Here is a 15,891-nt window from a genome sequence, read left to right as displayed (position 1 = left end):
GGAATTGATAGATCAACTCAGCGAAGGCTGATGCACGACAACGCCTTGTAGAGACAACGCAGGATAGATTCACCTTCAAAACGAAGGCACGCATCTTCCAGAAATGCCTGTACAACCACATAGGAAGCTGAACTAAGGGATTCAGCCAAATTGACCACATCAGTTTATGAGGCAAGCTGAGAAGCAAAACTGTGGAATTAGGACAAAAGACAGCAAAACATGATGGAGAAGAAAACAAATTAGAGGGAACAGGGTAATATTTAGAAGCAGATTGTCGCTGCCCATCAGACAGCCATCAGAATGAGGTCAGACACAGTGCTGGCTAGAAACAAGGAGCTGGGACGGTGACTATGGAAGTCGTTCATGCCACAGCAAGCACGCGCAGAGCTGAGGCACCGTGCAGGCAGGCCCCCGCGGGCAGCTGCTCCTCCTGCGGCAGCTCTTCCTACAACCCTAGCGCAGCCCTCGAGGGCTCCCACATCCAGCAGCGCAGGAGCAATGCCCTTGTCAACCCCCAAAATCACCGCAGAACCTCCAGTCCCGTCCGACTCGAGCGCCCAGAGCACGAGGATACGCACCTACCCTGTCCGGCGAACCGCACGAGGCTCAGGCGGGAGGAGGGCTAGATCCCTCCTCGCGACGAGGGTTTCCAAACTGCCCTCGGCCATCTCTGGGAAGGATGCTTTGACCTCCTGACGACAGGCTGAACGCAAGACTAATGCAGCCAGAGGGGTAAAAAGCCGTTTAAACAGGAGCCACCTGTGCGGCACGGGGGTGGGAGCTCCAGCTGAGAAGACCAATGCTGAAGCAGGTGGACTTGGGTCTTGCACCTGAGTGTAATTGTCTAATTAGCTGAGTACCTCCCTTTGCAGCTGTGTTTTAAAGGAAAGTGTCTAGAAGCGTGTGGCAAGTGAAGTGATCCGCTTGGTGTATGTTAAATGTTCCCAAAACACACGGCTGTAACGGGGCGAGTCGGGCATTTGGGCAGAGGGCAATGAAGCATCAAGAGCCCGGTCCAGATTAGGCAGAAGACAAATTTCAGGTGATTTAGCCTACAATAGCCTTATGCAGAGAAAGAACTCAAAATCAAACAAGGAGTCACCGAATAAGTTTGGGCATGTTTGGGCTAGATACAAGCCTGCAGGGAAGGGGGATGTCTGGATTGAAATTCTGGACTCACTTGCCTCAAATTTTCCTTAGGTGTTGAAGTGTTTTTAATCTGATTTATACCCAGTGAGGAATATCAGACCCAGCGTGTCTGGTAACGAGAAAGACTTCACTGGTATGCAATGTTCATATCCCCTATGTCATAAATGGAATAGTGAGTGCTGTGTTATTCTCTGAAAAGAATATATAGAAAACTATTATTAAAAAACCAACGCTTACTACTTTTCATGTATTGTTTCTTTTGCTAGAAAGGTACCTCAGGATTAACAGATTATCAGTACATTAGCATTCATGGTTCTGAATAAAGTGTCTCTGGTCATATTTTTGTGTGTGCACGGACTGGTAACTTAAAAGCTATGTGAAATTGCTTTGGATGTTAAATAATATGCAGACGAAATTGCATTAGATGGCAGGGAAGAGAAATGTGACTTTGTCATTAAGTCTCTAAAGTACCCTCCTGTTTTATCTCCCTCCTCCCCCGAGAATAATATGGCATTCAATTTTCCAATTATATAAATACGTGAACACTGGATTACTAGAGGCAGATAATTGAATATTTTGACTATTCTACAAGGGACCCTTCATGTTTGAAGCGGGAGATAAACAGGGCATGCTGCATCAGCTTCTGTATGCACAGGCTATAAAAATCTGAATTAGATCCAGAGAATATAAAGATCTCTAAAACAGAGAGAGATCTTACCAGTGTTCATTATATACAATAGTTAATTTATTCCACTGATAGCAGGGTAACTTATACAACAGCAAAACCTGGATATTTTAGGCCATAGATTGTACCACTTGAAAGCTGTAAGGAAAAGCATTCGCAGTTGTAGCATTTCAAATCCGACTCTTCTGTAGCTCTGTCTTTACAGGACATCAATCACAAGATGAGAGAAACTGTAAGCTATTTTCTAGTAACACACTGCCAATCGCAAGACAAATGTCAGATGTCACAAAATGAGAAGTAACCATTTTTCAACTTGTGAATGTCTTCAAATATATTACAATGAAAGTGTGAAAAAAATGACCCTTTCAGCTTCATTTGTTCTGACAGATGCCAGACCTTCGAGTTTGGCATTTTATCTTCATACTGCAATAATCTTTATGAAACTTAAACAAGGCTGAGGGCAGCGGCATTAGTCTACAATTGTCCTCTTACGTACAATACATAAAATTTCAAACATTCTAACCGTTGAACTAAAAAAGATTATCTACTACTACTCTTATTGGTGTTACAGAAAAAGACAAAAAGAAGAAGGGATGCCCACATCCGATATTAACACATGCTAGGTATTAGTTTCTTGTGGGCTCAGCTTGACTTCTGCATTGTATTGCCATGCTGCTGATTGCCACTTAGGAAAAATGCATGCTGCTTAAAACTAACATCAGAAAAGAAACTCTAAACTTTTCCTGAAGTGAGAACTCAATACCATGCGTGCATTTTGTCCATGACTTTAAATGAGTGGACTCCCTCTGCACTGACAATGTGCTTCCAAGGTCACGTTTCTGACACACCAGCCATTGGAACATTTTGACATGGAGCTCAGGTAATTTTCTCCAATCCAAAGCTAAATGCCCAGACCCCGTCCCATCTTACAGCTTTGCCATTTTTGACAGTATGAGGAACACTAGAACATCAGCAGACTCATTAACATTACAGAATAGAACAAAGGAGGAAAAATCAAACTCGGATGTAGACATACATTATTGTAATAAAATATCAGACCAAAAAGAATTTGACTGAACAGCCCTGAAGTTCCAAGTTATTCCTGTCCTTTCAGCCAGTCTCATGTTCTGCTTAGCCACCCCCCAAGAAGAGTGTGATTATGGAAGTCATCGTTCATTTCTTGAAAAATAAGACTACTCTGTACAACTCCAGTGGTATAGCCCAGCATTCTTGACAAAATATCCTGTTAAATAATATAGATCTAATTTGTACAGAGTTATACTGTTATTTAAGGGAAAAAAATGAAGAATGTGTGCAAAGACAAAAAAAAAATCTGCTCTAGGTGTTACTGCAGGTCCAAATAGGGTAACAAACATGCAAAAGGCAAAAAATAAGCAAACCTAGAAGTTAGCCTAAAGTCAGTGACAGGATTGGTTTCACTGGAATTTAAATGAACTCTTAGGCCTTTACAGTGTAAAGCTTTTTGCAGAAGCAGTGCTTAGTACCTGAAGACAAAACTACCACTTGATTCACCAAATTTGACTTAATGAAGTAAATTTTTTCTGTGAATAAGTGTGAGCTTATTGGTTCTGTGGAAGCAAAAGGATAAACATCTTTAGTTTTTCTTTAAAAAATTAACAGTACTTGTCATGGCAAAGACGTGTACAAAGCAGTAGAAGCCAAAATGTGATTTCAGTGTTTTAAGACTGACTTTAAAAAAATAAGTACATAGACAATGACCAAATCTGCATTGATTCCAACATGTGCAGTCCAAGCCACCGAAAGGAGAGGGTCAAAACCTGAAGTCTGACCACAGACATAATTCCAGGTTTCAGTTTTCCAAAGTCCACAACTGGTATTTGAGACTGCAGCTCCTTACTTGGTTTCCATGATACCTCCAGTGCATACAAAGCAACATAATTCCTTTGATATGAGTGTGCCTCTCGATCAGTGCAACTAATCCCATGATGCTGGTTATCATCCCACTGTATTTTGGTCCTTGTCTTCACACGTGGTCTTCTATACGCTTGGGATGAAAGCACAGTTTGTCACGTGAGGTGTACTGTAGGTCCAACAGAGAGGTAAATAAATAGCCATTGCCAGGATCATTATTTGAGAATGGGATCTTGCAGTAGACTTTTTGAAGAGCGTAAATAAAAAAAGCTTGAAATAAATAATTGCAACTATCAGATGAAGGAATTCAAGAGTCTGTCTCTCCTCTTGCAGTACACGCATGTACCTGGGAATTAATTCTCAGTTCTGCCCTGGTGAATTAGCACCATTAATAGCGATGACTCCTATAATCTGCAAATTTACTCGCCGTGGCCGTGCGATTCAGGAGGGGTGTATATGCAGCTGGTGTAAGGTGAAGTCCATCTGCCTGACAAGGAACTACTGCACTTCGGCGGTCCACGATTGCGCGGCCACAAACCAGGCGCTTTTCATCCAGGGCAGCCAGATGATATTCACAAAAATGAATTAGCGATGCCACTTGCTCGTGAAGTGGGAGGGACTTGTATTTTTTCTGAGCCAGACAGAAGAAAGCTTCGACAAAGGCTTGCAAACACATTCCTGCAAGGAAAAGGTGTTTATAGGAGATTCATAGCACAGTGTTCTCTAGCAAACTACATTCTTTAAGCATAATACTATCTCTTGCTTCTTTTGGCAGCAAGGCCAAATGTATATGTGCTGGGTATGGACACATACAATCGTGTTAGTTAACATCTTTTAATTTAAACAGCAGCCATCTAGAATCCTCACCAAGAAAAGAAATTGTCTGTCCTTCAAAGACCAAAAGACAAGGTTTTATTTGTATGTAACACACACGCTCATTTAGTATTTCAGTACAGGGCATACCCAGGCTGGGTTACAGACAGGTGATACTCTCTGTCACTGAGGCTATTTCTGGTTTTGCAGACATCAGCCCGACCAGCACCCTGGCATCCAGAGGCAAACTGGTACAGCAACAACCAATTTTAAGATATTGTACAATTAAATTGATGTGATATCAGCCTTGATTTCTTCTGCCTCAAATATTAAATCGAAACCACATCAGACACAGAGTAACACATTGAGCTTCAAGGAAGACAATCTACCTGGAGAAAAAAAAAAGTTTATATCGGCAACTGAATTGGGTCATTGAAACCTTGTATTTTTAGAGATGGATCTAAAAAGTTCAAATGTAGAACTACCGAAACAGTATGTCATTTCAGTCTGCAGCACTATAAAGATAACCCCATTACCAAGTACCACCTTATTGCAGAAGTGAGTTTATTCGAAGCGTTACTTTCCTTCTGCAAAGACTGTACTAGGTATGAATCCTTAGCCTTCCTTTTGAAGGCGAAGAGGCCATTTTTTTCAGCCATACCCAGTAACTCTACAATAGTAGTTTTGTTTCAACTGAATGAAAAACAGTTGAAGTGTGTACGAAGGGAAAGTAGTGTAGTGCCAAAAAATCTCTCTGCTATAATAAAACTCTCTGCTCTGCCCCTTCACAAACAAAAATCCCCTGCAGAAGCCACATGCTGCAGTACAGACTCTTCAGGTGTTGCTCAATCACATCTTACTAATAACACATTACCACAGCCAATGGAAAGAGGGGCTGCATATTAACACTAATTATTGTATTTAAAACCTTGAAGTAATACCTACTTTAATTCTTAATTAAGAAGCCAGACCACAATTGGTTTTGCAGAATGCCAGCAACAAGGAACAGTTATAGCTGCTTTGTGCTTTAACTGGCTTCCCAGTTTGAACATACACTTAAGAAGATTATTTTAGGATGTGATATTGAAAAGTTGGGGTTTTTTAACTTACTGTTGGCTTATTTATGCTGCAGGAAAGGCACCTTTTCAAAATATTACAATTACCTTCTGAAGTATAATTTCTCTCAACTAAGGCTGCAGCTGGGGTCGCTTACGATCTTGCCTGTAAAATAGCTTGCAAAGGAATTGGTGAGTTATCTGAAAGCAGCAGCTGCCAGCTCAGTAAATTATTTTATCAGTCACGGTGAGCTGCAGGCAGAGAAAGCACCTTTGGTAGCATACACACTTTCTCCCCCATAAGTGACACTCATGTGAAGCATTTAATAAAAAAGTTAGAAGCTGCTGTTTTATGACAACAGCAATAGTTACTGTATTGATTACAGCTGGAAGCGGGCCAAACACAAAGCCAACAGAAGTGGTTGGGTATTTTGTGTTGTAACACCTAGAAAACATCTGGTTCATTGAGACTGTCAACAAATCTCTTAATTTCTGAAAGCCTGAATATTCACTTGCATTTCTATTATTTTTGCTAGTGAAATTCTATCAGCTAACCACATAAATGACTTATACCCACACTGAAATGCTAAATGCAAATGCTCAAATTTTACATACCTTTGAAACTACGGTGACCCTAACCTACCTAAAGTAGTACGGGAGTTCACGCATAATAAACCATACTATCTCCTCTGCACTATACTTTCCTTTTCTCCCTTCTAATCTTAGATCTGGATTTATTCTTTTCATCAGCCATGTGAACAGTCTATTTTACTTACTCTCCTTTTCCCTTATCTGACTTCATATACACAGACTCTACAGGATATTATAGGATACCTGTTCAAGCAAGACAAAATAATACTTATCTATTTCATACAAATATAAGCTTCATTAACATTTCTGAAGCATGTTCAAATACTCAAAAAAAGGTTATATATAAATAATTTTACTGCTGTCATACCTGACCATGGTCTTTTATGTGTGTCACTAATTCTTGATGTTTATGCAGGAGGGAACTACAGATGTATTTTAGGGAGGTGGGATAACAAATACAAAAGTCAGTCTCAACTTGGAGACTTTTGTGTCATCTGCTATTTTAGCATTCAAAAAAAAAAAAGATGCAGGAGTATATGCATTGATGTCCATGTTCAGCTTCTTACATAAAAATATATTTTGAACCGATTTCTGGGAAGATGCCAGCTTGCAGCTCTGTGACCAGCATGCTAGTTTATGCCAGCAGATCAATGTGGATTTCTTTATCCCACACTGATTTAAATGGAACCTTGACAATCCTCCTTGATGGCCACAAGAAGCAGTGGCATAAAACCTTCCAGAATACTCCAGCTGCTGTTTCCCTGCTACAAATGGCTCAAAAAACGTCATCAGGAACATTTAATGTTTGGGGGTTTTTTTTTTGAGACAGGAGTATTAACACAATTGAAATTATTCAACATTTTACAAAAGCTATATGGAGAAGTTGCCAAATTTATGGACTCAACTTCATATAGAAATGTAATAGCAATTCTAGAAATTAAGCTATATATTAAATGTAATATAACAAGAAAATAATCCCTGAACTCTGCTATTTGATAGATTACTGTCTCAGATCTAAAAATGTGACCAAAGCAGATGGGGAGGTAATTCACCACTGAAGGCTATGTTGGCTGTTTGACCTAGCTCCTGTATGAACAATTTACAGCAAGGGGTGCCTGTAGCAAAAACACACTGCTACTCGTCCTTAATAAGAGCCTATTTAATAGCTGAGCAAGTTTGTGCAGAAACCTATTGTCCTTCCCTCACCCATCACAATGACAATGAAAATGAAGAAACGGAGTGTACTGTTGGGCAGGTCACACACACACACTCCCTGGGAAAAGTAACACTGGTAGTTTTGTTTGCCCCCAAAGTAACCTTTTTGGGGAACACAAATCAAAAACAGAAGTTAAGCATATTTATTTCTAGCTCCTGCATAGCTTTTGGTTTGGCTGGGTTTTGCTAGGCCATGTAAGCTACTCTAATATAGACATACCTTCTTACACTGTAATTAAGTTGAAGGTTCCACTGGAAATGGTTTTAAATGCTTCTCTGCAAACAGCAACAAGTCTTACAAATGCAAAATTGCAAGCATAAAAAGGGGCTTGCAGAAGACTTTTTCCAATAAATAAATTGAAAACTAAGAGTGATCTGTTCTGTAGATAAAGGGAAACTGCCACAGAACTAAACAGAAGAATTTGTTGTACACGTACATGCCTCAGATGTACACGCCTCAGATGTACACACCTTGGTCCCATTTTTTTTATGGAATGTTTGAAGTGTGCTTGAGCTACCAAAATTGCAAAAAAACCCCAGCTTCCATAGTCTGCAAACACAAAATAGTGTTACCCGATTCTTTGTGGTCGATTCCCATGCTGTTCCACCTTCTTGTGATATCAATATATAAGATATCTACAGAAGCCATTGAAAAATTGCTGTTACTCAATTTGCAGTTTCTGTTAAAAACAGACAAAATAAAGAAGAAATTCTGATTATGTCCAAACTTCCAAGTTAGGAAAAATTTTGCAAGGGCAACTGAAAGAACACTGGGAGAAAAGTTTACCCATATCATATGTACACACTCATCGTAACACGCTTAGTCTAATAAAACACATACAGCAGACAGCAAACAAACCAGCGTTCGTTAGGTTTACATATCTGAAATAGTACAAGTCCTCAATTTTTCACGTGCAGAGCATCTCCTGTATGTACCTAGTCCTGCTGCCAGTTCGGATCACGCAGGCACCACCTCTGCCAGAAGCGGCCCTGGGCAGGAGGAGCGGCCCACTTCCAGGCGTGCACCTACATCCAATTTGCACGTGGTGCAATCTCACGTCAATCTCTAGCCACAAAAAGGCAGCAGGTCATATTACAGATAAACTGGCTTATTTTGATTTTGCAACAAAGCGGGGGGGGGGGGGGGGGGGGGGGAGAAAAACCCTGAGTATTTCAATTAAAAATATGACTTGACTGTTACACACAGCTTTCTCCCAGGCTATTGCCAGTACACTTTCCAAGGCTGTAACAGAATGGAATTAATTGGTACATTGAAAAACCCAACACAAATCTGGACAGACTATCTACATGAGGCAGAGTTTACACAGAGAATACTTTCATCTGACTGACTGATCCTGTTTTAAAAGGGTTGGAGAAAAGCTTTCAGGCACAGAATTACTTCTTCATGCCTGAACACTGAACAGATTTACCCTGTGCGTTACTGAACACTGCATGGAAAACAGCAGCATCTCTGGATACATCTCCAGCATTTGGTGATAAGCACACGTAGGAGATCCGACACTTGTGTGGTCTGAGCCTGCAGTGTAGTGTTGATCAATATATGAGAATTAGCCATCTGTCCAGTATTTCCAGATGTCTGGCAGCCTGGCTGGAACTAGTGGACATGCCAAAGAGCTGGCCAAAATTTTTAGCCAGAAAAGGAAAAAAAAAAAACAAACAACCCAAACCCCAAACGCTGGATAATTTAAAAGAATCTTACTCTTTAGCAGCCTAAGCAGAGCTCCCTTAAAACAGAGAGTTAAGGTCTGGCCTAAATAGTCCCCCCAAAATCTTAGGCAGCATCCAAGCAAGGACTAGAGCCACTAGAGCCGGTGTTTCCCTTTTAGTTATTTTTTAGAACGAAGAAATTATTGAAGGGGAACAGATTTCGATAAGCTAAAGTTTGAGTGGATAGTCTCTGCAACCACTTGCCCACACACGCATGCACATACATATACACAAAGTCACACTTGTGTACCATTTTATTCTTGAAAAGTGATACAGCACACATCTTAGAAACATGGCCTTATTTCTGAAATGAGTAGTAATGACAGCATTTCAGAAAAGGGCCATGTAGTTGGTATAGATCCTCTGGGAAAAAATAAACAAAATATTTGCCAATATTAAAAAGTTTAATTTAATATGCATTAGGAAACTGCAAACACTATTTCACTGAGATATGGCAATTTATTTTAATATTCTTAAAAGAAAATGTTGGCATTTATTCTGTGTTCGTCTGAAAAGTGTCGAATTAAGGCTGGACTAAACAATAGAAAATACAGAACTTGAAACAATCCTGTACTGGTCTGTGGATACAGCAGATGCCTTCAGTCATTTTCTGTATATCATAATTTGTATAAATCAAATTGTTTATATTCATTCCTGAATGCTAAATGCATCTGCACAGAAACAGGACCTGTATTTTAAGAGTACATCTGCTGCTGCTGCTCATTTCTTTTGTCATTGTCAATGAAAGACAGAAAATGAGATATTTGTACCATGACTAGGATATATCCGTAAAAAACAATGAAAAAAACCCTCACGAATAAAAAGTACGTGAAAAAATAAATTGAGTTCCTTGCCATTGCAAGTTGCAATTTCACAATGCAAATCCTTGGTGCACAATGCATCAGCAACTGGCATTTGGAAATCCTTTCCTGTGGCCTGGGGCAGATGTCTGTGCCCCCACAGCCAACAGAATCAGATCAAGTGAGCCCATTTCGGTTGTCACTTTCTCACAATGGTATTCCGACGATTTACTAGGAACGTGACATGTTGACTAAGACTGCAAATAGTATCTCCCAAAGTATTGCTGATCTGCTGTAGAATAAAGATGCAGGTTCCTACTAGACACAGTTTCATAGATCAGGTATTTTGGGAGCTTGGAATGATAAAAATATATCTGTTTTATTAAAAAATATGCAATGGTTCAATAGAACTTATGGGGAAAAGTTTCTTTAGAAGGCATTACTAAACCTACAAGCAAAAAATGTACCACTGTTAGGGCCCGCTTTTATTCAACAAAGCCTAAGATAAGCACAAGGACAACAGTACCACCCCACAGGATCAGGAGTTTCTAAGTTCTCGACTATGGTTAAAGCAATTCCTGAAGAAACCTTCACTTTACTAACCTTATAAATGTTCGGAAACCTGTTGGCCCCAACTTTGTTGTCCCTTTTACACCAAGAAATCGGATAAACAGTGCAGCCACTCTGTCCACAAGTCGCAAGTAGTTGAACTGCTTCGCGTACTTCGGAAACACTTGCTTGAGACAAAGGGAGGGGAGGCCAGCCTCTGGGCTTTTGGTGGTATCGTATTCCGGTCTGTCTGCCGGTCCCGCGTCCAACAGCTCTTCGTTTGCTTCTGACACATGCTCCAAAGTCTGACACCTGTAGCACATAAAATAATTGTATCTTATGTTAACCTTATTCTTAGAAGATTCAATATGCTGTCTTTCTGGACATTTTTAAATTATAAAACATTATTTTATGAGATCTTTACAATAATGAAGAATTAAGAACAAATACTAAGGTTGTCAAAAACAGAAACCATGTTATAGGAATATTTAAAAGGATAACGAGCAGACCATTCTCTGATGCCAAAAATAACGCCTACAAATACGATTGACAAACAGATGCTGCACCATTACCAGGTTAATTGTGGGAGATACCGTTAACTCGTAACTCCCCTTGAAATGACTGGGAGCTGGGCACAATCATACCATTTTTCTGTAAGTTTTGAAATTTTGTTTTATACTAAACCACTCCTTTATCAAAATCTTGGGTTTACCACCCCAAGAAGGTAAGAGTGGGTGCCTGGTCACCCTAACACCGCACGGTCGCCCGGACCCTACGCCCTTCTTTTTATATGGCCCTTTGGCTATTGTGTCCTAGGAAGAGGTCAGCAATTTGCTACGCAGGTATTAAATTGCAACGACTTCTAGCTGTGTACCTTCTGGGCACTGCCCAAGCTGCAGAAACAGATGGAAAACATTACCAGTGTTCAGAAGTTCAGGGGGATGGCTATCAATCCAGCTACAAAATTATAAAAATGAGTATTTTTTTAAAAGATGAGTGACTTTAGGACCTCACAATTTTGACAATTTAAGACATTACATTTTCCATATGACTCTAGCATTTTCTGAAAATCATTTTCCCTTAAATTTATTTCATATAAAACATTCCAAAATTGAAACACTGACAATAAGTAGTTACTTCTGAAAATCTTGATCAAGGCATGCCTGCATGATTCCCTTACAATGCTTCAAAAATATTTATAGTGCATTCACTGATAAAGACATCTTAAAGGGGTTTTTTTTTTCCTTCCCTTCTCACTTTTCCTTGTCATAACCAGTAATGCTCCTTAGATCACTTAATAAAGCTGAGGTAACAACAGGTTCTCAACAAATTGGGCCCCACTGAGTTAATTTTTTTCTAAAATGGCAGGGTTTTTTTTTTAATCCACATAGTTAAACATTAAAAGCCAAACATTTCAACCTTCCCCCCCCCATAACACACAAATTATTTTTCTTGATGTAGATTCGTTGTGAAGCTGTAGAATATCCATATTCCTTTCAAAAGGTCTTTACAACCTCAAAAAAGGTAACAGGCTAACTTCTTCCACATAGGCAAGGAAACAGCAGATAGCAACTGCACGTTGGTGTTATCAGCATCGAACAAATACAGGTATGCAGAAAAAAGACTACTTTCATGGAATTTCATGGAATATTTCATGGGAAATGCTTAGAGATTGTAATAACCTAATTATATTTAAACGTATTTTCCAATAATAATTAGAAGCTTTTACCTTCCCTGGTAAGTAAGGTACAAAAAGTACAGTAAGATATATTTGCAAAGAAGAAATTCTAACAATACATTCAGAAGCAATACGGTTCACATAAATGCATACTTGCACTACTCAGAAGACAATTTCTGGGCAATCCCATTATTTTTTCTTCAAATCCTCTTGTGCCTACTGTCAAAATACATTATTTCATCTTCATTGTCATTGCCAAATTCCCTGCATAAAGCTGATTGAGATAATGATGTTCCAAAACAAATGTTACATGTTTATTCAGCATGACATATTTTTACTTTTTTTCTGCGTTTGACATATCAAAAGAAAATTAAAGATTGCTATCCTCATAAGGTCAGAAAGTCTGATAGCTGTTGGTAATTATTTGACACCCACTAAGTATATGCAGGTTTTCATTTTCTTTCCAGCCACTTTTGTAAGTGCCTATCATCAAGAGTAAGTGTAATTCACACTAGGTACTAAAAAAATTAGTGCTTTTACTACATTGATCTTTTGTGTTCCTGAGCAGATTTAGTGTCCTTCAGAAAGTTCTGTTCCAGCAGAAGATATCAACAGAGTTATTATTCACCCACAGCACTGCAAATGTTATTAAGTCAGATCTACAGTAAATCTGTACCTTCCGACTTTGACTGCAAAAGGCAGCAGATTTCCTTAGCCCTTGTACAACCATCCTGTAGTCAGTCATCCATAACAAATATCCCCATGGGATTTTCAGCCTCTCTCTTCTAAATTTCCCTGAAAGACATTAATCCATTGCCATGCTGTGTCCGCTTTCAGTAGAGAATACTTCAAATTAATACTTTTAACTTCTAGTGAGAGATATGATGAAAATAAATGTATGGCAACTGTAAGACAAAGGGCCCTTACAGGGAAAAAAGAAAAAAAAAAGAATCGCAAAAAAAAAAAGTTTTAATTAGTATGAACTAAATTGCAATATCTAATTTCTAAAAGACTTTTTTGGGGCCAAGTTTTCAACCCTGCTTGAATGTGGGCTCTGAACTCATTCACACCTCCAGATGTTACCTTCAAACAGCAGCAGCTCACCATCCACTGCAGCATCTGCCCAAACTATAACCACAGATGTGACTGCTCAGTGCAAAACCGAGGCTGGAAACTTCTCCCTGCACCAAATGCCAGCTCCAAGTTCATTTAGATGAACTTTGAACATTAGCAGAGGTTCCAACAGTTCTTTGTAAAAAGCATCTGCGTTCAGCCTCTTTTGGTGTTTAAGCACTCATAACTGCCAAGGCATTGCTGCTCGGATGGGACTGTCACGCTGCGATTCACAAAGCATCTGTTCTTCTAAGACAACTATTGTTACAAACTTCTAAAATAACAGTACTTCTTTTGTATCCACACTTATATTCATCGCTATTGAGTATCTGTAAATGTGATCATTTTTTGAGATAAAAGACTCTAAAAAAATCTTTAAAAAATAAATAAAAATCTTAGGTAGTGCTTGGGTAATGTTCCTGTCTGCTGCAGACAGGAAAGTAGAAAAATAATGTTATTTTTGTCTTTAGTTAAGTAAAGCTTAAAGTAATAAATTATTAGCTTTGTTCTTTCTCATGTAAGATTGGATGGTGGTTCCGCTGCCATGGAGTACCCTCTGGCTGCCAAAAAAGCGAGAGTATGTACAGCCAAGAAACAATAAGCATGCAGGCTTCTATTTTTAATCTTAAAAGGTCTGTTCATGAATTTAAAAATTCAAATACTCAGCCAGGTGAACTAGACCTTGACCAAATGTGAAACCTTGTACTCAGTGGGAGAGAGGTTGTGTTGTTTGTAACATAACTCTCGTTTTAATGATGCCTGGAAGCCCCGAACCCTTTCTCATTCTAAATTCTCGAGTGTTTTGGATTGTACATTATTCATCCATCATTAATGTTTTCAGTTAGAAAAATATAAAGCTTTACTTTAAAAGACGCAAGCAGAGCTGAGGAAATTTCATTAGATTTCATTTTCTAGAGAAAATGCTGAAGAGACTGTTACAGGGAGCAGCTTCAGAGAAATTAATTATAGCCCCAGCACTCTTTGGTGCCTGTGCTGCCCAGCACCAGGAGGGCGGCTGGAGTGCTGTCCATCCACTACACTACTGAGACAGAGGTTTGACTTGTAGAACAACGGCTCTCGGCGTAGTCGTCTTCTGCAAATCTGTACTTCCTTCACAAATCCGCACCTCCTTCCTGCTGAAGGAACAGTCCCTGGAACTTCCGAGGAAGTGCAGTAGTTTAAAAGAGGGTTTTTTCAGCCTTTTCATTTTTCAACCCCCATCCTCAAAGGAAATGTGAAATGGTCATGAGGAGAACACCCAAACCATAATCATAAACAGATACTCTGGACACATTACTGCCGGGAGCCACAGAAGACTGTCTTTCTGACTGAGGGGGAACAGACACAGTCAAATTATTAAATGGGACTATGTTTGGTTTGTATTAGGGTCATAGAAAATTGTGCTTGTAGAAAAAAAACTCTATTATGGTCAACGAAAAACTATTGTTGAATGTAATAAAGCAGAGGCTCTAAACTACCATCTAGAATTTCCTTCTTCCCTGCCTTTCTTTGGAAAAAAGCCTACAGCTGCCTTTGAGGTCATGGATAAAAACTCAAAACCAGCTTCCCATTTCAAACTTTTACTGAAATAGCTCTTAAAACCATATTTCTTATTAGAAAAGTATTTTAAAAATAAAACCAGCTTTTTTTGTATGTTACTGCATGTCTCAGTCCTTTCCACTTACACATTGGGAAAGTCTATAAATTATTTAAATCAGAACAAGAAAACTTAATTCTAATCTTCATTGCCAAATCTTGTACTTCCATTAAATAAAAAAAAGAGAGAATATACTTCTTAATTTGCTTTTACAGGTTATTGCTTTTACAAGTTTAATGATTTGGTTTGATTCTTTAGCTTCCCCCTTCCCCCAAGATTTCCTTAAGTTTCCTTTTCTAATGCACTAGAGCTTAATTAATTTGATCATATAATTTGGATTAAAGCTATAGTTTTCACTTTTAATAAAACTAAGACTTTCCAAAACAAACCTGCATGAGAGCTTGTCTGTATCTGCAAAACTGAGTTGATACATAGACTTGCCTATTCTTCACGCTCACCTTAACTGCAAGCATTTACACTGACTATATTCGGAGTATAATTCTCCACTGCTACCACAGGCAACATTTCAATAAAAGTTTATTTTCTGTAGATCTATTCAACACACTTATATGCACCCAATCTCAATGTGGTCTCAACATGACTAATTAAGAAAAACTGCCTAGCTAGGTATATTACAGCCAGACTCGGTATCTATAAAAACAGATTTTTACTGTGATCTGCACATTTTTGCAAGGAAACAGTGCACAACATATTTTTTGCCCTAGTGCTAGATAAATTACACTCACTTGCAATGCACCGTTACATTTTCTTCTGTGTTTCGCTACCATCTGCCATCGCCACACCATAAGGGTGAGCGGATGACATAACTCCCCAAGGGTCCTGCAATCAAAGACTGGTATAAGCACTGGCAGTAGAGCTACAAAAAGCAGAAATACAGCTCAAAGTCCAGCAACGATGAAAAAGTATTTTCACCTCCATTTCTACCATTAATTTATCAGTCAATTGGAAAATACAGAAGTACACATTTTTGTAATGTTACCTGTCAGATTCAAAGTGTTACTAAA

At 39.0% G+C, this 15,891-nt stretch overlaps 1 protein-coding gene across 4 annotated transcripts in view; it reads right to left on the bottom strand.

Annotated features, from left to right (window-relative positions):
* Positions 1–1,872: 1,872 nt before the first annotated feature.
* TTLL11 (tubulin tyrosine ligase like 11) overlaps positions 1,873–15,891 on the bottom strand; it is a 52,626-nt gene continuing 38,607 nt past the window's right edge. For all 4 annotated transcript variants that reach the window (XM_052814849.1, XM_052814847.1, XM_052814850.1 and 1 more), the window contains 3 exons: positions 10,533–10,790; positions 7,975–8,081; positions 1,873–4,405 (listed from right to left, as the gene is read on the bottom strand). In XM_052814849.1, coding sequence (XP_052670809.1) covers positions 4,116–4,405; positions 7,975–8,081; positions 10,533–10,790 — 655 coding nt within the window. In that variant the 3' untranslated portion in view covers positions 1,873–4,115. The remainder of the gene's footprint in view (positions 4,406–7,974; positions 8,082–10,532; positions 10,791–15,891) is intronic.

The sequence above is a fragment of the Harpia harpyja genome, chromosome 19 (genome assembly GCF_026419915.1).
Source record: "Harpia harpyja isolate bHarHar1 chromosome 19, bHarHar1 primary haplotype, whole genome shotgun sequence".
Lineage (NCBI taxonomy): Eukaryota > Metazoa > Chordata > Aves > Accipitriformes > Accipitridae > Harpia > Harpia harpyja.
Note: the sequence above shows the minus strand (reverse complement) of the source record. Positions and strands in the feature narration are given on the sequence as shown.